This window comes from Eulemur rufifrons, chromosome 29, assembly GCF_041146395.1.
Source record: "Eulemur rufifrons isolate Redbay chromosome 29, OSU_ERuf_1, whole genome shotgun sequence".
Classification (NCBI taxonomy): Eukaryota; Metazoa; Chordata; class Mammalia; order Primates; family Lemuridae; genus Eulemur; species Eulemur rufifrons.
Window position 1 is genome coordinate 14,993,871 of NC_091011.1, and position 25,571 is coordinate 15,019,441.

Below are 25,571 nucleotides of genomic sequence, written 5' to 3' on the forward strand. Positions count from 1 at the left end.
TATCAGCAGTCATTACTTTACATAGAAAGCTTCTTATATGCCATGTGTCTAAAAGCAGCAAGATACCTCAAACCAGATTCCTTCAAGGCTGAGGAAAACTAACTGTTAAGATATTGGAGGTTTCTATTAAAGTCTAATATACTAGGATTAGAAAATGTCAATATGGATAACAGATATTTTTTAAAAGACTAAAAATGGAATATACCAAGTACTCCAGACGCTTTCCATAGAGCCCACCACTCTGAGTTAACCAACATCTAGTAACTATGAACTAAACAGGGATATATAGGTTTGTGTGGAGGAAGGTTTATGATTGGTTACTATGTTGAAAAATTAGAATCCACAAATTGGTGATTTGTCTTTCATTTGCTTTCCTGAGATTTAATTTCACCTGTATATTTCTTTCTTTCCATTTTTTTTTAGAGTTAATCAATATTTTTTTTTATTTCAGCTTATTATGGGGGTACAAAAGTTCAGGTTACATACGTTGCCCATGTACCGCCCATCCCCCTGAGTCAGAGCTTCAAGCGTGCCCATTCCCCAGACAGTGCGCATCACACTCATCATGTAGTTATAACCCCATCCCGTCCCCCCCAACCCCCATCTCCCCGAGTCAGCACCTTCAAGCGTGACCATTCCCCAGACGGTGCACAACGCACTCATCATGTAGGCATACACCCATCCCCTCCCCCAACCCCGCACCTCAGTCTGATATCCAATTGGTGTCATTCCCAAATGTGCATTTTGGTGATGATCAGGGAAACCAATTTGCTGGTGAGTACATGTGATGCTTGTTTTTCCATTCTTGGGATACTTCACTTAATAGAATGGGTTCCAATTCTCTCCAGGAGAACCAAAGAGATGTCATATCACCTTTATTTCTTATAGCTGAGTAATACTCCATGGTATACATATACCACAATTTACTAATCCATTCATGAATTGATGGGCATTTGGATTGTTTCCACATCTTTGCAATTGTGAATTGTGCTGCTATAAACATTCGGGTACAGGTGTCTTTGTCATAGAATGACTTTTGTTCCTTTGGGTAGATGCCCAATAATGGGATTGCTGGTCATCTATAAAGTAAGAAGTTTCTGAGTCATCTCGCAGGTCCCCTTTCTTCTCCATTATTCTGTTGTTCTATAAATTACAAAAAGGAAGCTTTTGACTAAGTATAAAGTCCTTAATGACAATTAGAGCTGTTCAAAATTTAAATCATCTCCCTTGTTAGAACTGAGTTCCCTGGAGCTGAGTTGGACAGAAGTTGGATCAGCAACCAGGATAGTCTTTTTCAGGGGGTTCCTGTAACAGGTGAGATATTGAATAATTTCTTCCAACCAGGGAGTCTAACTTCATCCTGTCCCTTCTGAGATCCTGCATTCAATGCTTGCCATATGCTATAGCACCAGGCATTTGCACGTGTATTTAATTTGATCCTAATAACAAACCTTTGAGGACTGAGTTAGGATTTGAAACCAGGTCCTCCTCATTCGCCATTCTCCTTTTTGAGATATGCCTGTCAAAAACCAAAAAGAATACACAGGAACAGGGATTTTGCTTCAAGTTTACCTTTGTTTTCAGAACCTTCCAACATTCTGCTGACCCACCCAGAAGGATGCATTTACAATGACTCCGAATTCCTTTCCTGGTTCCTAAATGAAACCAGGTTTCTAACTAATTCAGAGCCCCACAATTTTACAAGTTTAGTCTGGTTTCTTTTTCCCTAAATGGGTAACACCTCTCACAGTACTGATCCTCCCTGCCACTTTCTTGTCCATTTATACCATCCTTCAAAAGCTTATTTAGGTTGATTTATAATTTCACTAGCCAAAAGAGCTTACTTCTGCACCCTTAGAAATTTCACTGTGTACTTGCTCTTCCAGATTATCTATAAACATGTTTAATAAAGAGGTCCAGCAGAAATCCCCAGAGGGACCTCACTGTTTACACGTCTCCATCAACAGCAGGCTCACACATTCCACTTTTTGTTTCCTCTATTAAATAGCTACGTGTGACAAAATATTCTTCCTAATTCCATGGTAACACTATTTGCAATAGCTTTGTTGTGAAACGTTTTAACTGACTCCTTGAAAGTCTAAACAAATTATGTTTGTTGCTTTTTTCCTGGTGTTTGTTTACTCTTTCAAACAGCTCAAGCATTTTATAGGAGACAGGATGCTTTTCTCCATTCATTATACAAAGTGGTCAATGATCCTACAACTTTTGGAGTCCCCCAATATGAATGAGATTCAACAGTCAATAGACAGTAGGGTATCCTCAGAAGTTCTTGTTAGAGTGGAAGCAAGAGTGGAAGTCACTAATAGTGAAGAGTGAGCACAGTGACTTATTTCACATGTAGGTCCATTTATTTCCTAGAGTTTCTTCAGACTCTTATAATGGATGTCATAAAGTTTCAGCAGTTTCCTTATATCCAGCACTCCAATCAGGCAGAACATCCTGTTCCCTTGCACTATTTGATCTAATACTACATATCTCACCTCTTTGCTTCAAAAGACATGATGACAGTGGAAATTTCTACGTTTCAACAAAGACCAAAGCAAAGAATTCAGTGAGTCTCCAGATCTTCTTTCTTCCCCGTGAGCACCCTGATCATCAAGCAGCCCCATTGATTCTCCAGTTGACCTTCTGCCTTTCATGTATAAAAAAGCTTTTATTTCTGGATTGCAGTCCTTTTTGTGCTGTTTCTTGAATTCCTTTATAGCCTGACTGGCTTCTTATTTACACCTGACCTGTCACACTTTGAGGTCTTCCCTGTTCTCACTTGAACAATCTTTTGCCTACTTTTCCCCTCTACTTTCACTTCTCTTACTTTATGAAATGGATGCAAAAGTTTTTATATGAGCTCCTAATCTTTGATATGACATATTTCCTTGCCCTTCCATTAATGTGTTTAAAGCATTTCCAGATTTCCTACAAGTTATAGACTTTTTAAAATATTACTTTCAATTTTAACTTAATGCACACATTGATTTGATCATAGTTCCATTCTCTAAAACTGAGTAATAATGTGATGGGATTTTTTTTTTTTTTTTTGCTTTCATTCCCCTTCAGAAGGTTGAATGTAATTGAGTTGTGAGCATTATTACAATAGTCGCAGATTATTTCCTGTGCCAATTTCTGTGTAGTCCTAGGCCGAAGTCCAGTATAATTCCATTCCTTCCTTAATTCTAAAACTTCTTGCCCTATGAAGCAGATATTTGTATGTGATCTTCTTTCCATCTCAGGGTGTGATTTCCCTCCTACTGCTACTACTTGATCTAATTTTCCAGTGTTCTCAATGCAATTCCACTATATTTACCCTATCTGGTTGGTCTTTGCCAGAGAATCTTAACCTAGGGTCCAAGGAAGTCTGAGAAGCTCCTGAAATCACAGGCAAAATCATGCGTGTATATGGGTACATGTACTTTTCTGAGAAATGATTCCATAAGCTTCCATCAGTTTCTCAAAAGAATTATAGCCAACAAGAAAATTTAAGAGCCACTGGTCCACAGTATCACTAAATATATTATTATTACCTACTGAGCATGAATTTCTCATCTACAAAAATCGATTTGCCCAATATTATTTTCTACATTTTTTGTTAACTGTTTTTATTATACTTATTCTGCTTCCATCAGTTCCATATACAAAATGTTATACTCTCACCATTTCATCCAACCCTGATGTTCCTATAGATTTTGTAACCCAATAGTACCAGTTTCTACCAGCTTCTACCGGTTTTCTCCTTCTACTGAGCCTACGAAAGGAAAATGGAATCAGGATCCTTAGTTGGTACCAATCATTCTATCCACTCTTTTTTTTAATGCGTCTGAAGTTTTTATAGCCAATATGTGGATAAATACTTGGAGCTTCACTTTTCTACAAAACTGTCAATTTTCTGTCCAGACGGATAGATTACTTTGCCACCCCCAACACACCATCCTCATCCAACACACCACTGGATCCCCTTTTCCTTTCCCTCCTCCTCCCACAGCCCACTACCATGACACTAGCAAGGTCTGTGTCAAATTGAGTCTCATGCTTCCTCTGCACTTATCAACTTTCTCCCAATTTTTAGGTTAAACCCCAAACTGCCACTTAACAGATTCACTACACACAGAGCTCATTTTCTGGCCCCCCACATTAACACAACACCTCAATGCACCATTATATTTGCTGAACAAACCTCAGATTCTTTTGCAATCTACACAGTAACACCATTATAAGTTTTGTTCCCTACCCCTCAGCTTCTTTGAACTAGGACTGAACTTACTGAATTGGAAACAAAAATGAAATGGTAGGGAAAAAAGGATGCTCCATACCCCTTTTAAGGTTTTTTGAGATACATTTTAAACAACTGCCAAAAATATATCTTAAAATTAATTATGTAAAAAACAAAAAATCCAATGTAGATTCCAAAAGTCTAGCAAGAAAAAATGAGTTTATTTTTAAAGTACATAAAACTCATAACTCTTTAGTATTTTATATCCTCTTCTAATTTGAGACACCACACTACTACAGTTGATGTTGTTATATCAGAGTCTCCATCATTCTTCATCAACAGGGTATTATCAAAGGAAGCCACGGAGCTGTTTGTGATGGACATGCAAGGGCTCTTACCAGGATGTTTCAGGATGAAAGATCTCTTCAGACTTCCTCTCAGTAGCTTTCCAAGGCTGCGGCTAACCAGGTAATGTTCCAGTGACCCTAAGTGTGAATTATAGCTATTCAAAGCCTAGAGGTCCTCTCTGAACCAAAAAAAAAAAAAAAAAATCATTCCAAAGCAGTAAAGATAATAAAGAGCAGACAATCTGGAAATTATGTTGCAAAAATTCATTGGGATTTGGCAGTTTGCATCTCAGAGTTTGTTTCTCTTTAGAAATAAAGTTTAAATTGGTGATTAGGATCATGGGCCAGCCTGTGATACTATACTAACAGTGCTAACAATTCTCTTGAGCTTGATCACCATTTATAACACTGAGGGGAATTTTCATTGGAGAATTACAATGTGGATCGCAGGGAGAACTTCTCTCCCGGTTGCTGTTCTAGGACCAACATGCTCCCGTACCACTCTGCTCTCCTACTGATCTGCTCCACATTGAGCCACCTCCTCACCATGCACACATTTTCCAGGCAGAGGGAAAGGAAGGCTCCTTCATAATGTGGAGCTCTCCTCTGATAAAGAAAAACTATAGGAACAGGGACTCCTGCCACAGTTATTAGACTAGGTTATAATAGCTGAGAGATGGAACTAAGAGCAACAGGTCTGGGGTCTCTGGGATGGGCGCAATAATAGCAATAGCACCCCCACATCCTAAATATACGCTATGTGCCATACTCTATGCAGGTCACATGCTGTATACGCACTGTCTTGCTGAATCATCACCACAACCCTTGAGGCAAGTAGTATGGTCCCTATTTTATACATAAAGAAACTAAGGCTCAGTGAAATGAAGCAATGTGTCCAAGGTCTGTCTGACCCCAAAGCCTGTGCTCTTAAACGAGACATCTAAACATGCTGCTGTCTCTGGCAACTTCATGAGTCTCAGCAGCAACAATTAAAAAGAAAAAAGGGAAAGGAATTCAACAGTAAAGAGGATGGTCATGTGAAATCCTATCACTACAGAAGTTTAGACTGTGGCTAAGAATAAGAATGAGCATTTTAGGCTTGTTTTCCTTAATTTAGATACTGCTTTAAAAATAAAATTGATTTTCAGGAAAATGCTTTAAAATTAATTCTGCTTCTGGTCATCTGGAATCACATCCTAATAAATGATGTTAGGAAAAGGACTCTAAAGCTTAGAAACAAATATTATGGTCACCTTGACTATTTTGAACAAAAGAAAAATCATATTTAAGCTAAAACCACATTGTTTTCAAATCAATAAGATTATTTTTGACTGAAATCACTCAAACTAAATATTTTTCATTCACTTAGTGATATTATAAATTGAATGCCCCTCCCACATCCAAAAGAGGAAATACACAGTCTCACAAACACACACAAGTGCACACACACACACCTGCTACTTTATAACTTGTTTGCTACCCTTGTTAAGTGAAACAGACGAAAAATCACATCAGACTTAGAAGGAGGAGGGTTTTGCAAGAGGTTGATTTATTTCAAGAACTAACTTTTCTCAAGCTGGGCATCTGGCAAAAAAAAATTGGATCTTCTAAAACATAGTCCTTACCCTCTTCACCCCTCTCTCCTAATGTGCAGACCTAACCAGTTGTTAACAGGACCTTTCCTAGGGAACTCATACAGTTCTGAAAGTATATCATCTCCCTCGGGATATTACTTTACCTATAAATGTCCCTATATTCGTCTTCATGGCTGAAACTAACTCCTTACAAGATTACACTTGGGACTTTTTTTTCTAAGCAGACTCAGTCTGCTTCATAAAGCCACCCTGGAGACACCCCAAGAATTCAGAAAGGTCGGCACTTCCTCCAACAATCACATCTTAGAGGTTGATGCTAATTTCAGGATACAGCCTTGCTTCCTTTCTGCTCGCAATAATTTCTGCAGAGATCAAACCTGTTCGTTTATTCTGTGTTGCTGTGCTCAGCAGCCCAGGGTGCTGTTCTCTCAGTGAGCCAGTCAGAGCATCTGCAGCACATTCTCTGTTAAGGTTATATAATGACAGACTACCCCTTGTCTCTAAGGAAGACAGCAGGGAGGAGTGTCAACTCAACAAAATGAAAATCACTCCCAGGAATCTCTCTCCAGGACTTCGAACCATAAAGAAAGGTAGTTTTACCTGAAATAATCAATGTGTATATCAGCAGCTCTAAGGATGGGGAGGAAATCATCTAATAGTATGATCATGTTCAGGGATTCTTGCAATCCCCATTGAAAAAAAATGCCATCCCATTAGCAGGTTACAAGAGTGACATCTAGTGGACACATCTTAGAATGACAAAAAAGATTTCAAATGCACATTAGGGCAGGACTTCTCAACATCTAACGTGAAAACAAATCACCTGGGTATCTTGTTAAAATGCAGATTCTGGTTCAGTAGAATAAAGTAGAATCTATTATTTCTAACAAACTTCCAGGTGATGCTGATGCCACTGCTCCATGGACCACTCAAAGTGGCCAGGACCTAGAGCATGTCGCACCTGCTTTTATTCTCAGGAGAGAAGAAGGAAGGGACACTTGAGAATAATTCCCAGGTTAAAACTAGGTCAAATGAATCATTAATGTGATTTTTTTACTTTTCCTATTTCACAAGCTCCACTCAGCATGCACACTTACCATCTCCTTTCCCAGCAGAGTCCCCAAAGCAGGACTCCTTTTCCTACATATCAGAAACTAGTCTAGGAGGGAAAACAGTTTACTTCATAGCCATATTTATACAAGGACATGATTTGTTCAATTTTCCAACAGATTCACCTCAGCACTTAATATCTTGTGTGTTTTCTTTCACTGTTATTATATTATCTGCCCAATATTGAATTGTATTATAATACTAATTTGTACCAGATCAGAACTCAGTTCTTTTTCCCCCAGGTAATCTGCACCTGAACAGGGACCCATCAGGGTACTGTATTAGTGCTAAGCACACCTACTCAGAATTTCAACAAGGTTTGCCCTGGACACCCCTAAGAACAGAACAGGATGTGCAATTAGATCCAAATCCAACTGGTTCCGGAATCTAGTCCTGTGTGATTTATTTGAGCCAAAGAAACTTGACCTCCACACAGGGCCACCAGGCCAGGCTCTTAGCTGTGAAGTAACATGTATGTTCCTCCACAGAGGACCTCTGCCAGGCTTCACACAAACTCCTCCCACCAAGGAGAATTATAATAAAAGCCTTTCTTTGGTTCTGGGTCCACAGTTCTAAGAGCCACAATACTGATTTCCAACACTAAGGGAAATCAGCCTCCTTTCTCCAAAACATATACACACAAATGTATACAAAACCCACTTTCTAGTTCAATAGAGTCCTTCAGTAGAAGTTGATTGATTTAGGACAAATAACCATTCTTAAGCGAGGGAACTCGTATTTCAAACAAACAACAACAAAAGCAAAACTGTCCTGGTTCAAATGGGGTTAGGAAATTAGGAGATCTGTCTACTTGGTTTCTCCCCAGGATGTCCCCTACCCCATGCTCCCTGAATACTCTTCTTCATGCCTCAAATATTCCTTCCCACCCCAGCTCTTGCCCCAGCCTGCCAACCTCACAGAAATACACTTTGAAAGCCAGAAACTATGAGTCACACACAATAGCTAAAACTATCCCAGATTCCTATATTGTTCAAGGACAGTATTGTTCTCATTAAATAGATGGACCTAGATAGAGCTGTTTCACTATAATTTGACTTAATTATGATTCTAATACAATTTTAGCATATGCAATCAAAGGATTTATTCAAAAGATGTACAACCTGATTTCCTGAAGGAAATTTGCTTTTAAGTCATAATTAAGGATCCTTGTGGTGAGTAAACAACAGAATTGTTTATACCTCTTCAATTGCTCTTGGCAGTCCTAAAGGGGAAATTATGTAGAGGGAAATGTCACATAATTATTTCTCAAAAGTAGGATGAAGACAGAAAATGAAACTAAACATGCAGCATTGTATCATCTTCCTATCCGGTATAGTGGGCTCAAATCCCCCTGCCTCGATTAGAATCCCAGTTATACCACTTACTCGTGACCCTGCACAAGTTACCTAAACTTTCTACACCTGTTTTATCATCTGAAAGCACAGATAATAGCAATATCTATTTCAAGGGTTGTTTTGAGGGTTGAATTAATATGTGTAAAGTATATAGTAACTAGCACGTAGTAATCATTCATAAATGTTACCTCTGATGATTATTATGTTAATATAATATCACTAAAAGTAATTACTATTAACATTCCTATTTAACTGAATATTCAAATAGGCATTTGATTCTTTTAGATAATTTTAGCCAAATTTGATAGGCATAGAAAACATACAATTGCATCAATTCTGCATATATATTTAGAATTCAAGAACTAAAAGCCTAAAGGAATTCCAGATTTATTACTTAAGATACATTGCCTTTCCTTGTGTCTCCTTCTGTTTATCTCTCAGTGAAAAGCATTTAAAAGACTGTATTTGTCCATTGGAGGAATTCTGATTTTTAAAAATCAGAATAGTTTTTGAACAGTCATAAGTACATTTATTCTTTGCACAATAGCTCCCCTTGGACATCATGTTACCTAATTTATCTTAACTTTAGAAATTCTGTTTTAAATCCGAGACTGTCAAACCTTTTCTAAGGAGTAGCCTAGAGGGTGACAGCTATTATGCCAGTGGCTGGCACATCTGCCCTAATTTTATCTGCCGCTTGGACTGCCCAGTGACCTATATTCTTAAGATTGTGGCGAGTCCTGGCCAATTGATTCCAAAGTAACCAGGATCTTCGAACAAAATATTTTGTTTTGTTTTAACAAGAATCTCAAATTCATAAGGATCAAGGCATATACAAGTTTTAAGGGAAATATTCAAAAGCCACCTGGCCAAAACCTTCAGAATTACAGGAGTCAGGGGAAATTCAGATAACCCAGGCCTTAATTTACCATAAAATCAACTTTTAAATATTCTAACCTGTCAGGGTTAATTAATCCAAAAGTTTGTAGAAACCTCTGAAACATAATCTAATGCATTTGCTACCACCTGCTCTTTTGTTTCCAATAAATCTCCAGGTATTTTTTAAATGGGTAAACATCATCAACGTTCTTTGCAATTTTAAGATTATAAGAACAAGTATTTAAAATATTCTATATTTCTCTCATTTTTTAAAACTGAAGAAGAAATCTCCACAATTTTTTGTTCTCAAAAGGATGGGTATGTATCTTTTATAGAGATAGGTTCCCATCTTGTGGGCTTCTCGGAGATTACTTCTAAAAATCATTTTTGTCATGTTTCATTTTGTCAAGTATGCATTTATACCAAATCTCAAGTAGCTAGACAATTCAATAAACTAGAAGCCCTATTCCCTTTAACAACAGAGTGATGTCACTATACATGATTCTCTTCTAACTGCATTTCTTTCAATAATGCTACATTTGGGCAATAACTCAATGCTACAGTTTCTGAAAAAGATCTGAGAAGAGTATTTTTAAAAAAAAAATGCCACAGCATGTTGTTCTCCTTTTCCTCTTTAAGAAATTAAAATTAAAATTCCATTAAGTTAAAGAAATTAAGCTATGTATCTTAATTTACTCTGCCCCGAAGCGTCCATAGATAGTTTTCATAGACTATTTCATACTTTCATAGAAACTATGATTTACAAAGTTATAATTATTAGTTTAACTACAACAATAATAATAAGCGCCACCTTTTATTGAGCACTTACTAGAGTCAAGTACTGCATAAAACACTTAACACACACTGTGTCACTTAATGCCTCCAGGTGTGTCTGACTCTCCTGGCTCTGCTTGCTGAATTCCTCTGGCGCCCTTGAAATCACAGGCCCAGTTCTTCCTCATTTGGAAGCTTTCAAAACTATGAGTGCCTACTCCATAGGGGGCTCAAGAAATTGTTGTTTAATTGATTTGTCAAGAGTCATTTGAAAGCAATGAATTGAAACCATGTTATAAGGAAACCTGCATTTGCCCTATAGCTCAGAATTCAAATATACTTCTGTAGCAAGGCCACTTATTAGGTTTGGTGCCCTTTAGAATCATAATAAATAGGTCATTTGTCAAAAGTTGATGGACCCAGATTAGAAGAATCCTACTATCTGCCAGAGAAACAAAAAGACATACATCTGTGATAGATCAAGCACTGAAAGAACTACTAGTTTGGGATATAGTGGGAAAGGAAACAAGTTTTGAAATTTTAAAACCATGGTTCCTATCCAGTCTAGAACATAGAAAAGTTGTTTAATGTCTCTAAGTTTCCCTTTCATCAAAATAAAATGAGAAAGAAAAAGAATTTTATATATATATGTATAAATATACCTCCCAGTTATATAGTCTGCGTTCAGCATGATCATTACTGTTATTACCAATGCATAAATTATTTTAAATATGTGATACAATCATATGCCTATTTAAATTGTACCCTCACACTTTAGTGAGTGCCTTACTGTGACTATGGAGAAAGAAAGAAAGAAAGAAAGAAAGAGAGAGAGAAAAAAGAAAAGAAAAGAAGAACGAGAAAGAAAAGAAAGGGAGAAAGGAAGAAAAAGAAAGAAAGAAACACAGACAAGAAGAGACACAAATATATTTTGCTTAGATTTTTGACAGTTTTAAAAGTCCTTAACATAGGTTAAAAAAAGAAAAAGATTCCCAATGTTACCTAATCTGCCATGATTTAACAGCACTTTGACATTTTCTAAGGAATGATAGCAAAGGGCTGCATCTCTTCAAACTTGGAATTTACTGCCTGTCTCAGTCTCTAGTTATGCCAAATTAAATATACGGTATAATGTCCCTACCAGAAATAACATACCACAGCTTCCTGCTCTACTCCTTGGTTGAATAAGTCCAAACTGAAACAAGGAAAATGTTATTTTATTTAATCATTTAAGTAATTATTTTCTTGGACCTCTTGAATTAGAAGCTACTTCAGAAGAAAAGTTTAGAAGAAATCACCATGTGAATTATCAGGTCATTTAAAGGAAAAATTCCCTTTGAAAGGCTCAAGAAAGAGCATAAAAGGAGTATTTTCATTAATGAACCACTCTAAGTCAACTTCCCCTAGCTATTCACTGCCACCCAAACTCCTGGGGTCTCAGAATGTTGTAAAAGCTCTTTGTCTGTGAGACACAAATGGTATCCTAGGATAGATGGCACAGTGCTTACCTCCAGCAAACACCACTCAAAAATCTTTGCATGAATCTTGTAATATAAAAGCATGGAAAAATGGGATGGTAGATGGAAAAGACATGCCCTGGGGGTCTAAGGAAGGTTGGTGGATTTCTTAAGGTGAAAAATGTGATCACGTGCTTAGCCACTGAGGGATAATCCAAGCGACAGAGGAGATGAAGTGCAGAAGCAATGCCCTTAGCTAGGCAAAATACAGAAAGGGACAATATGCCCCTTATCATAGGAGGGAAATGCAGTGAACACGTAAGAGTTTGCGAGGTACGGTACAGAAAAGATGATGCAACAATTTTTAGTGAAATAAGAGGCAAAGTGAAATAAGAGGCAAAGGAAAAGGAGAGATGGAGAAGAAGATCTGAGGGAGAGAAGAGGAAGTAGTCATCTCAGAGAGGGAGAAAATAAGTTACACAGGGAATGTGGCAGGATTGCTGGGTAAAGCTGAGGAACCACTCGAGAGAGAAGGCCACAGATTGAGAGGGAGACAGTCAGCGTGATAGCATGTTTTCTCCTAGCCCTATCTCCTAGATGAGTACTAAGCCTAATCAGCACTGGGGTTTTGCCAGTGGAGTACAAAGACAAAGGTGTAGTCATTGATGATAATAAAGTCTAGACCTGGAACCTTAGTGCTCCTAGTGCAGCACTGACATCATCTTGAAACGGAATTTGCATCCAAATGATTCACATTAACACTACGAAGTTTGAGAAATACCTGAGTGGAAGCCAAGTGAGAACAGGGAAAGGCCATTAAGAGAGACGGGAGTTTAAAGAAATGAGATGTCAGGCTGTTGCATGGATCCTCTCTGAGGATTTCACAGCCATCAAGACTGATGACAGGAGAAATCGCTGGGTCAAAGGAAAAGATGAACAGAGCTCCCAGGAAAATTGTCCAGGTGATAACCAATGGCCTGGAAGACTTAGAGTCCCAATGGTGATTGAGGCAAACGGGTGTAAGGAGTGATAGGTGGGTCCTGGTAGTCTTTAAGGGAAAAAGATAGTTGTGGTTGCAGTCACATTCTCTGAATTGGTCTCTTGGGCAGTTTATCCTGATCATGAATGCCACACTGTAGCTGAAGGGGTTGTGGCTTTACCAGGAGTAAACTGTGAGCTCCCTCGAGTCCTGCTGCAGGTAGAGTAGAATGGGAGAGAGATGGTCTCAGTGAGAACAGAGAGAGATGGGTGGGCTTCTATTAGATCCACACTCGACATGCCCTGTGGGAAGGGATTCTGTTTGTATAAAAAGTAAGTCTTAAGTACGTAGGAGAGCAGTAGCTACCCAAAGATCTGTGGGCACAAAGATCTGTGCCTACACTAGCGAGCATAATAACTCTGTATCAGACTAGAGGAATTCTTTGCTCTAGAAAAGAAGGAGAAAGACAAAGTATCTCAGAAGCCAGAAAGGAGAAGAGAGAGGAGAGGAACAGAAGATGGGGAGATTCTTATGCTATTCAGGACAATGAAGCTCCCTGGTAGCAACCAAAGGATATGATTAGAAAGATGAGGCCTCCTGTTCTTCATCCATAAAAAATTGCATCTATAAAAAAACTCCCCCATTTTTCTTTAAAATATTCAGTATAGTCTCCTGTCCTCATGAGTATATTTGTGAATGGATCATCTATGATATTGGAGAGAGGCAAAGGTCAGTTTAGGTCACAGGCAGAGGAGGACATGCAAACGTAAACTCCTAGGAAGTTGAAGAAATTTGAGAGAGAGTTTTGGATATACACAGACTATGAAATTAAGGGGATCACCATGTTAGCCATGTATCTAAAGGGCAGTGGTCCCACTGATAACTATACAACATAATAAAATAAATAGTTTCTGAAGACCCATTATCTGCTTTCTCTGCACACTCCTCTTCCATATCTAAAACTTCCTGTCTTTATAAGCACAGTTGTTTAAAGGACTGGGAAACATACCAATGCTTTAACAATATTAACATGAACATCACGTATTATTAATCCTTAGGGCAGGGTCCAAAGGGAATGGGAACAAAAGAAGCATTGAAATCTAAAATTTCTTTTTAAAAATCTGAATTCTCAGTAAAGCATTCACCAATATGTTCAACAAGTAACAAAATAATTATCTCAGTTCTGCCTACTCTAACTTACTCCTTCTTAAAAAGTTGGTGGCCAAAGAATAAGGAGGAAAGGAGGGTGAGTGGATAATCAATCTAACAAGTTAAGAATTGCATGTTTATGTAATAGAATTCAACTTGTACCCCCTAAATCTATTAAAATTTAAAAAAGGAAAAAAAGAATTGCATGTTTATAAAATAACAAATAAAGGATCACTACTTTGCAGAAATTTACGTCCCCTGCACTCAAGGTCTATGAGCTTTCAGACAGGGTTCAACAAGAACTGAGGATAGCGAGCTGGGCACCTTAACTAACTCCTGACCATCAGGGTCTTCCATTATAGACATTCAGTTCAAAACTCAGACAACTCAAATTAGATGCAAAGCTGTAATTATTATAGAAAACTGAATTATAATTATCCTGGCATTCACCCATAAAAATATTCCCCAAATCTATTTTAAAAATTGAAAACAGACCAGGATCTCTAAGCATATCTAGGACCCATCTTGGTATGCTAGTTTCAGTCAAGCCAAATTTGCATTTATTCCTTAATCACAGTGCTGAACCAGTTCTTGACCAAGGGGAAACAAACTAATTCTGGGCTCCTGAGGAAAGGCCCTAGTAGATCTCTTATTTCTGATAGATAATAAAGCTACAATCAGCTAAGATCAAATAAGCACAGTATCCATTTTATGTGACTAGCATAATTCAACTAGGAAAAGTACATTTCTAACTTTGAAGAATAGACAAACACACATCACTCACACACACGCACACACACACACATATACACAGAGTCTGTCATATCTTTTACCTTCCAAAATAAAGGCCGAGATTCTGAATTTCTTTTCACCTCACAATGAAATAATTGAGAGCATACCCAGGATATCAAAACTCTAGGTGCAGATGCCCAGGAGGGATAGCTAAGGTCCATGAAAAGTTTTTTAAAATGACATTCTATTTTTAAAATAAGCAAAAAATAAACTATAAACTTTATGCTTGAATATAATGAACACCTGCCAATGTGATGTGATTTGGAATTACACTATAAAGGCTTTCAACTCAGAAGTGCTTTCTCTGTATACATCAAAGACTGAAGCCCAGACTTCCATTATTTAAGATGAATTCACATAGATTCCAACATTGTCCTCTCTTAAAATACCTTCGAAAGGGACTTCCATTTTTAATGATGACCCCTGAGCTGGGAGCCAGTTTGATGGAGAGGGTGTGGGGGTAGAGTTAAAGAAGGGAATTGAAGTCACAGCACTTTCTTGTCAAAGGTAGCAGGATCTGAAAGAATATTCAACAAGGAGGTAGGAGACCAGAGTCAGAGTCCATCTACCTAATCTAAGTATCAGATTGCATACCTGAAAAATAAAAAGGCTGAATCTGATGATTTCCAATCAGTTCAAAAATGCAACGACTTTTGTGAAGTGAGGCCAGGCTGGCCAGAAGTTTAGGGTCAGCCACAAAGGGCTAGGAAGTGGGGAGGCAAAATGTCACAAATGGTGGTCATAAAATCACTGGTGGAGAAAAGAGGAGAAGCACTAAAGAAAGTATCACCATAATTGTAATCACACCAAAAGATTAACCCAATGTGTTGAAAAGCACTTCTACAGTAAAATCACAGTGATGCCTCAAGTGTAAAGGGACCATAAATAGAGAGAGGGAAGAATCCTGAGTTCACACTGGGTCACTGCTTTCCTCAAATTTGAATTTTAAAAAATGGAAAAAAAACTAGTTTGGCCCAAGGAAATGATTTCTTAAAACTAAAAGGATGATTAGCAGTGTTGATGCATTGCCTGGCCAATGAAAAATGCTGAGTTTTATGTTTTCTGCCATGATTACTAGCATTGAAATGATTACAGTAAAATTCACTCCTTCATTCACCAGATATTTATATGGTACCTAGTATGTGCTTCTATTGGTTGAGAGAAGAGATACGATGGTGAAAAAGACACTTCCACTCTTAAGCTTACAAAATAAGCTTAAAAGACAATATACGAAAAATACAGTAATAAATACAATGAGATATGATGCAACTGAGCTAAGCAAAGGTTAGGGCTTTAGCAGAAGAGGTAGTTTGTGCTTTAATTTTTATTTTGTAAATATCACAGTTTCTTCACATATTCATTCACACTAGCCAAAGTCAAGAATTTCTAAGGACAAGTTTAGACACTTAATAAAAAACAGCAGCTCCTGAACCATCTGCTTTGTTCCAAAAATTAAGATCTATCACATGCAAATTTTCATTTTACTCCAACCCTGTGAGAATAGTATTGTCAGATGGGATAGGTAACATTTGTTTTATAACTGACATGGTTAACAAATTATGCTTGATAAAATGGTATAGTCAGTGCCTCTTTTGCGTGAAAAAAAAGCAAACCATCATGTGAACCCAAAAGTCACTCACTTTCAGCAAGTTCCTTTGATCCATTTAAGTGTCCTGTTACTAATCGTCTTCTGATGAAGAAATATGCGAGACAGAATTTAAAAAGAACAACAGAACTGTTATAGCCAGACATAGATACATTACAGAACACCCTGGAGGGCTTTTTAAAAAAGAAGAAATCATTTTCCAAACTCATATCATACAAAACTACAGACTATAGTAGCCTAACCCTGGACTGTTGTATTCTTACCTGATAAGGAACAATACTGCCATGAGCTGTGCCCCAACGTTTCGCCTCCTTTTGGCCCATAAGATAATTAGCAGCTACCTGGGTCAAACATGCCACCTACCAGGAAAAAAAGAAAGAGAGAAAGAAAACTGAATAGCCAGTTCGTCTACACTTATAAACAGAATGTTATAATATGAAATTTCACTTCATATCATTACAGAAGGAAAAAAAACTGTCCATCAGATTAGAGAACACACGGGCATCTGTACTTTCATCATACACATGAAGAGCAGTGTTACATTATTGCAAGAGATTAAGTAATAGTCAATTGAGAAATATAAATACATAAACATTTAGCTCCTGAAAAGATCATCTGAAGGCAGAGGTTGACCAAGATGGAAATTTGGTCCAGCCTTTAGCATCAAAGCCATAGCAAATACATCAGCGACGAGTACATTTCTTTTCCCTCTGCACCTATCTCGTTTTACTTTTCATCAAGATGACACAAAAAGAGCCTGTGTTATCACTGAGTAGGTGAACCAAAGCCATGAGCCACATTCCTCTAAACTTCTCATGACATAAAAAAGTAATAATACTTAACCTCTATTTTGTTTAGCCAGGTTTTCTGTTACTGCTGCCCAAAGCATTCTGACACAGTGGATCAAGATTATTTGACTTTCTTATATTCATTAGTGAATCATCCTAATTTAAACAAAAATTACTGTGCCTCTCCCAACTTGTCCTAGCCCCGTACCCTCTTTATTATACTTCAATTCAGCTTTTGAGAACCATTCATCGATTAGAGGAGTCATCCAAAACCTTAGGGTCAACTTCTGACTCTTGCAGCATTTTATGGGCAGATTTTGAAAAACCTACAATAGTTCAACTCCATCTGAGGATAATATAAGGATAATGACTTAGTTCCTAGTGATCTTCCACAAGGATCTTATGTTCCAATGAATAGTTATGCCTCCATGCCCCAGAACTACAGAAAGGAGGTGACCAAATGACTTTCCATAGTTTCTAGGGGGGAAAAAATCTTCTGGCCTCACAACATAGTCCTGACATACCAGGGGCTTGCTTTTCCCTTTCTAGGTCATCAGATGCGATTGCGAGCCTACCAAGCCGGCAATTAAAATATATCCCAATTGAGATTGGCTCCTGGAAGTCAAGGGGTGATTTTTCAGGGCTTGGTACCACAACATTTTATTGCCCTCTCTCTGGCAGCCGTGCTTTGTACAAGCGATAGCAACAGGACCCAGCCTGGATGAATCTCCTTGCTGTAGCAGCCATTCTCCTTTACTTTATTCTTGGGATTTACGCTCACTTTTATGTTCATTTACTGCTCTGTAGAAATTGGAACTGCCTTGTGGCAGCTGGTTTGGCTGTACTGCCCAGGTGGCAAAACTAATAAACTTTGAGTCATCCACTTCTGGACTTCCATCTGGTCTTGAGCATTTGAACCATGGAGCACTCCAGGGCTGCCCGGGGCTGCCTGGTGCTAATCGCCATTTCACAGATCACTTCTGTGTCTTTCAAAATGCAAAATCAAATCAACATTTTGTAGTCAAAATGCCCTGGATGGGAAGTCCAGGCATGGATGGTTGAAACCTGGATGGTTTCTAATTTCTGTCAACCTGTAAGTACTTGCATGACTGTGGATATAAAATTTAACTTCTTTGACCTTCAGATACATTCTCTATAAAGTCTTGGGCATTTGAGCTAAACTAAAAGTTTTCTAACTTGTTTTAAAAAATCATAACTCTTGTATACAACCAAATACTACTTGAAATCCTAATATATAAGCAGATAATATCCCAAGTGTTCAGATGAAGCAAAGGCAGTCCTGCAATATCAACCCAGACAGCATGAACACAGAGCAAAATGTGCAAAGTAGTAAATAATCTTAAATTTGTTTCCAAGCCAAATTTGGTCTATACTTCCGACTCTATTATTTCTGTAAACAGTCTGGTACATAAAAAGACACAAAGGATGCAATAGTGTTCATTTCCCCATGACGGCTCTTCCTGAATTTCAAGAAATTTTCTCAAGTCTGAGGTCTTTCCTATAAGAGAGGTGCTTCTTTGATCTAGCTATTTTGTGGTTCTTTTTTTTTTTTTTCTTTCAAATAAATTCTGGTGACAGTCACTCTCCAAAGGGCTCTGGTGCTACTGAAGGTCAAAAATTCAAATTCATGAAGGTTATTCTTTGCAAGCAATTAATCCTAAGAGGCTTGGTATTTTTCCTTCTCTCATTTCAAAGTCAATTGGATAGTCAAGAGACCACCATCAGCAAGAGCTGCATGAGGCAGGCTGATCACAGGTTAACCTGGAAATCATAAATTGACCTGAAATAGTTGCCAGGGAGAGGCAAGGACTGGATTCTAGGCTGGATATCACTCTGGTTGCCGCATTTCTTACTCACTATCTTATTCTTTCTCCTCAGTTTTTGACTTCTGTGTTTCTGACCCTGCCTCACTAAGAGTGAGTTTGAATGAAGGGTGAGAACTCATCTCTCATTTGTTTCTAAATGGAATACCATATCCATTTCCTCCATGCGGTGGTAATTCATGAAAACAAAAAGCATTTCAGAATTAGCAGGCTCCCCCTGGGCAGAAGGGTTAAATAAAATTTTAAGCCAGTTGCCATCAAAAAAGTATGATTTGTCAGTAACTACTCAAAGGCAAAGATGGGGGGGGAAGAATTCTATTTTTAAAAAGAAAGCAACAGGGCTAAACTTAGCAACTTGATGTTTAAAGAGGGCATTACAATTCTGAAAGTAATCTACTATTTACAAGGATGTATTTTAAGGCAGGAGAAAGGGGAGAAATTCAACAGCTACGGCATGATTATGTATGAAAAATCAGAGGTTTCCTGGGCAATTAATGACAAATTTTCCACAAATTAAAAGAATGCAGGATGTGACTTTTAGGTTAATAACTACATACTGTATATCCATTCTAAATATTGCATTAGATCATTACTTTCATCCCTTAAACGTAGGCTCATTATTTCATCAAGTGGACGCTATATAATTTACTCAGAATGTTGCCTTTATATGGTTTCATCTAAACAAAAAAGCCAACTTTGGTTTAATAATAATCATTCTGACAGCAAAACTATTATTTTAGATAACATAGTGGGCCCTGATATTCTTTGTGTCTAACCAGAAAACCAATGGGGTGGTCAAAATGGATCTCAAAGGGCACAGCCCCAGAAGGATTGAGGAAGAATATGCCCAATTATTTCCCAAAGCTGCCCCATGGTGTCTGTCACCACATGTTCTACTTCTACCAAATGAGGATCAAGCTGCAATAACAGAATCTTTCATCTCCAAAAGGACAACCAAGTATGACGGGTAAAACAGGAAAAGCAAGACTAGAACTATGGCCCATTGCACCAAAACAGTTCATTTTTTTTCTTGCATGTATTCTGGCCTGCAGCTAAGTTGGACTAAACACCAACCATGCAGCCATGCACCTGCTCATATCTCCACTCATTCTTCAAAGTCCATTTGAACATCACCTTTTCCATTAATCCCTCCACCCCATCACCCAAGCAAGAAAATATTTTCCTTAACCTCTGAATGAATACAGTTACCTGACTTAATTTACCTGACTTCTGCTGTACTGTCACAGTTTTCCTTGTACGACAATTAGAATTTTAAGATGTCAAAGCTAGAAGAATCTAGGTCAGCACTTCCTAAATCATGTATCACAATCAACTAGGGAATTCTTGGACTCCACCCTATACCTACTGCATCCAATTTTCCAGGGATGGAAACCTGGGGGAAAAAAAATACTTTAACCAATATAGCTTTAATTGGACACCAGATTTTAGAACCAAAACCTTAAGAGAGTCTAGTCAAACCCCTTAATATACAGATGGATAAATAAAGGAATAGAGAAGGTAAATAATTTATCTGAGGTCACACAGCAGTTTAGTTGCAGAACTTTACTCCAACTACGGTGTCTTCCCCTATTCTTAAATATTATTTGTATCTTCTCCTATCCCTCCTCTTAAGTTAGAAGGTATTCAGGGTAAGAACTATGCATTATAAACCTTTTGTATGTTCTCATGGCACCTAACACAGAGCCTGAACACTAATTTTTTTATCAAATGAATGAAAAAGGTAAACACTGCTTATTTATTTATTCAATAAATACTGAGGGCTGCTATGTGTAAGCCATTACATGAGGTACTGGGTATACATACTTAAATGAAAAAGATATAGTCCTGCCCCCTTTGGACTTAAGTATAGTGGAGAGAAGATTACTAAACATACAATTATAGGAACCTGCCATGGCAAGAGGAAATGGAGAAGAACTTTATAAAAAAAAAAAAAAAAAGGAGAGCAACATGTGAAAGCTCTAAGACAAGAAAGAGGTTGACATATAGAAAGAAAAAGAACCTGCAAGTAGACTGCCAAATATAATATAATTGAAGCATGGTAGAAAGAGACATGAAATGAAATGGGAGAGGCTGACAGAGGCCGGATCATGCCAGACTGTGTAGGTCACGATAAGGAGCCATCCTTTGCACATCTTTCAAAATGATCATTTTAAATCACAAATCATACATGTCATCCTTCTATTTAAAACTCATAGGGGTTTCCACTGCATTTGCAATTACATTAAAAGAATGAACTACAGAGAGGCAAGAAAGACAGAGGACTGTTACAGATACTGCCAAGGTCCAGGCATACGTTGATGATAGCTCAATCTAGGTTGGTGGCAGCAGACATGGAGAAATCAGTGGATTTAAAGTATATTTTAAGAATAGGAAGAATATATGAAAGACTGTATGGGAAGAAGATGAAGGTAGAATGATGAGGGAGAGGAGGGCCCAAACATAACTCCCATAGTCCTGGCTGAATATGTGGGTAAACTATGATGGCGTTAATAGAAGTAAGGAAGACACAGGAAGGAAATGATTGACAGGCGAAGAAAATAAGAGTCCACCTCTGAATATGTTGAATTTGAGATGCCTGTGAGATAATCAGTCAAGATGGGGTTATTAGCATATAGAAAAAATTTTAAGTCCAACCCAAGGGAAAATAGAGGATAAAATAAGAGAAGAAATCAGAAATAATACAAAACAAAGGAAGATAAGTCTCCATGTCAAAGACAGCCCTTCCTCTAATCACAGGTATGATCAAAGGTGTAGGTACAAACTACTATGACCAATTGCAATGCCAAAGAACAGCAGTAATACAAGATGAAGTCAGGAAGGTATGCAAAGGCCACATCACATGGGTCCCTGTAGGCCTGGGTAAGGCTCTGAGATATCATTCTAAGTGTCACGGAAAGCCACTGATTTACATAATTATTATAAGTCACCAGACTATTACATGGAGTATGAAGGAGCAATGAATGAAGCCAAATTATCTCACATGAGATAGGCATTACAACTTCCATTTTATAGATAAGAAAACTAAAGCCCAGGGAGATTAAGTATCTTGTCCAGGTCTCACAGTTGGTGAATGGAAAAACTGTGAATCACACTCAGGTCACTCTACTCTCTAAGCCATCCCTATTCTACTACCTCTTCTCTGTTCAACCTCTCTGCTCACAGCCCCTTTCATCCTGGTAGTGCTTGGTTTCACATTTGTACTCTTAGTTATATCCTTGGCTTCACACCTTATATTCCCAGCAATGCCCCTCAAATCAACGGAGTGGGCTGGGAGCCCTCTACCATAACTCAGCTGTCTTCTGCCTTTGCTTAGAAAACCCATCATTAACTGAATCAGATAATTCTCACATTCTTCTGTTCAGCCTCGCCCATTTACTAACTATAAAACATCTTTTGAGAAAAATTGGTTAAAAGAGAAATGGAGAGGCTAGCATTGTTAGAGAATACACCTTTCAAGAAGAGAAAATTGTCCTTGCATCAGAAAGAGCTTTTAGTTCCTGGCATCTCTTTTTTTCATCCTAACACCATTACTTTGCTTGTCAAACTCCCTATGCAATGTAATTTGCTTCACTTTGTCCCTCACATCTTAAGGGTGAACTGATTATTTCAGAATCACTAGGGTCAAGTAGGAAAAAACGTTCAGAAGTACACCAGGTATTTTGGCCATCTCATGTTGAAAGGAGAGTAAGAATCTGCTTATCCACACCACATTTATTGTTTTGAGTTTATAGCATTTACTAAGGAGAAAACCTAACACTTATTAAGCACCTACTGCACACTGTTCTAAGCATTTTATATGAGTTATTTCATCCGTATGACAACTGTATGAGAGGTACTATGATGATTCCATTTCACAGATGAGAAAACTGAAGCACAGAACAGTTTAGTAATCTTCCCAGGGTTATAGGACTAGCAGGTGGACAAGCCAGGATCTGAACCCGGCTAGTCTAGATTCTAGCATTCTACACTAAATTACATATAGAATCAGACTTCTTAAAATTTCCCAGTGGGCTTGGTCCTGGAAAAGTTTAACTGCAACATACTACTTGGTAAAAAAAAAAAAAAAATAGTGATTGAGTATCCCTTTCAATTAGGTGAACCTCTACAGATAAATTTGACCTTAATTATCACATAATAATACTGTAGTACTCATTCAAAGCTTTCTGCTTTGTCGCAAATATGGTTTGGATTCTGTTCCAATGTAATTAGAAATAAACCTCAACCCATAAAAATTTTACCTGTAAACACTGAAAACCAGTAGAGTGGTTATATAATTTTCAAATCTCTACTTTTATTTACTTAGCAAAGAAAACCCATATTATCAAATTCTTCTCCTCATAGCAATTTTTTTAACTTAATGAAAGGAACACAGACATTTCCCATTCCTCTGAATTATCACTAACGATAGTCAAATCATATTGATGTTTACTTTACATATGAACTCAAAAGAAAAACAGATTTGCATTATACTCAGAATAATTTTGCCAATCCATATGAATCAAAATCAGACATAGGAGGAAACTGGATATCAAATGCCAGAAGGTAAGACCAGACAGCAAGAGAGACAGAATTTCAAAAGCATGTTTAGGATAATACATCAAACACATTTCTAACCATGAACCACTGACCAAGTCAATCATATGACTCAAAAAGTGGTTATGAACAACTAAAAAAAAGTGATGAGTAAGTGGAAATGTGGAAAAGCAACATTTAATGACACAGTGTACTTATTTATTCCTGTGACGGCATGTCTTCGCTGTCAAATGACTTCTTCAAAGGCATTTTTACATTTTAGATAACTTAGTTCTTCAAAATATTTCTGTTCGTAGAATAAAATAATATATCATCCTGCAACACTAGTTTTAAAAGTTTTAAGAATAAAATGAAAGTTACTTTTGTTTATTTCTTCCTTTATGCACTTAACAGATATTTAATAAGCACTTCTTACATGCAAGGCAATTTGTTAAATGTGGTGGGAGATCCCAAAATCAATAAAACAGAGTTTCATCTCTCAAGAAAGTTAAAATTCATAATGCAGAATAGAAATGATCAGTGCTACGAGAGACTTTTTAAAATAATCAAGTAGGCACAAAAAGTGTTATTTTCACCGACCTTTTGATAAAGGGAATTTAGTCACACAAAAACAAGGGAAAGGGCCTTCCAAGTGGGAGAGATATTGTAGGCAAAGTCACACGGATGGAAAGGTATTGTGTCTTTTTGAATAAAGGAATGAGAATAAAAACTGTGACAAGGCATTAGATCTGATGACCAGGAGATCATAGATGATTATTGAGATGCAGTATCAACAAAGCCACAAGGACAAAATCCAGATTAAAGGGGGCTAAGGGATGAATGAAGAGAATGTGGAGCCACTAGAGTATTCTATAGGCTTGTGTAAAGGGAGGAGGAGAGAGACTACACAGTAGCTCAAGCTGGTGAGCAGAAAGAATAAAAGTTATATTTTTGAGGATAAAAAAATGAAGTTCATCTAAATATGCAAGAAAAAAGAATAATTAAATGTGTGGAGTCCTAAGCAAGATGGAAGAAGATGAGAAGGAAAGTACAAGTAGAGGGGTTAGGGTTGAAAATGTCACCCCTCAGTGAAGGCTTCCCTAAGTCAGATACTCATTTCAGCTCTCTGTCCATAAAGACATTACCTTCAGGAGACAAAGGACTTGTCTCATTTGTCTGCCACTCTCTCCCCAGCAACAGGAATGCTACCTGAGACATATTGCAGGCTCTCAGTAACTATTAGTTAAACTCAAAGATAAATGAACGAATAATACAAATTTCCTCCAATTTGAGAGTAGAGTCTTAATGAAGAAGAAACTTTTCAAGAGAAAAAGAGGAAAGTTAGGTACAATCCCCACAGAAAAGTACAATAGTAGAAAGCAGCTTCGTAGAATGAGACAGTCAGGCTGAAATTGCCCCCTTCTCCCTCTAAACTCTGGCTCTGCCCACAGGAGTCACGCAGAACAAATCTATTCCTTCTTTCACCATATACCAGACCAATAAACATAGAAGCTGAGTTAGAAAGCAATGTCAGGACCTGAGGCTCCGTAATCAGGGTGTGGAAAGCAGCAGAGGTAGCTTAAGGAACAACGAGCGAATCTTCAGGGATCAAGACCTCATTGGTCTAAAAGTGAGGGCTGGATGATGCTACAGACTCGTGGGTGGGTAGAGAGATGAACAGCAAGCCTTTCCTTAAGTCAAAATCAACCTAGGAAGAGCAGGGGGGTTGTAACTGAGGGGGCCAATGCAGAACTAGGCACTCCAAAAACTACAAAGTTGAATGAAGGCTACCTCCCACTGACTTCTGTAGATTTCCTTCATCATTTCATGGAGCCCAAGATGCTGTTTCTTCTGAAGAAAGTTGTGATTCATTTGGGGAAGAGCTTCACACACTGTGTTCAGTTATACTAGCTTAGGGTACCTTCTCCAAATCTCTATTTGCCACATTCTCCTTTAATTCTGATTACCTCTGCCTTTGTGTCTTGGTGCCCCTTTGTTACTGTCTCTTCAACAGTATTCAGTAATGTGTTATCCACTCCGGAAATGGGGGAGAGGAGGCAAAACGCTATGAAGGTACAGAACGTAGTACATGAGAGTGTTCCTCAAACTATTCACCTCCTCGCAAGGACACAGGCCAG

General features: G+C 37.9%; 1 protein-coding gene across 4 annotated transcripts in view; it reads right to left on the reverse strand.

Annotated features, from left to right (window-relative positions):
* The window catches only part of SUGCT (succinyl-CoA:glutarate-CoA transferase), a 676,753-nt gene that overhangs the window by 530,391 nt on the left and 120,791 nt on the right, over window positions 1–25,571 (reverse strand). For all 4 annotated transcript variants that reach the window (XM_069461618.1, XM_069461617.1, XM_069461616.1 and 1 more), the window contains one exon: window positions 16,532–16,627. In XM_069461618.1, coding sequence (XP_069317719.1) covers window positions 16,532–16,627 — 96 coding nt within the window. The remainder of the gene's footprint in view (window positions 1–16,531; window positions 16,628–25,571) is intronic.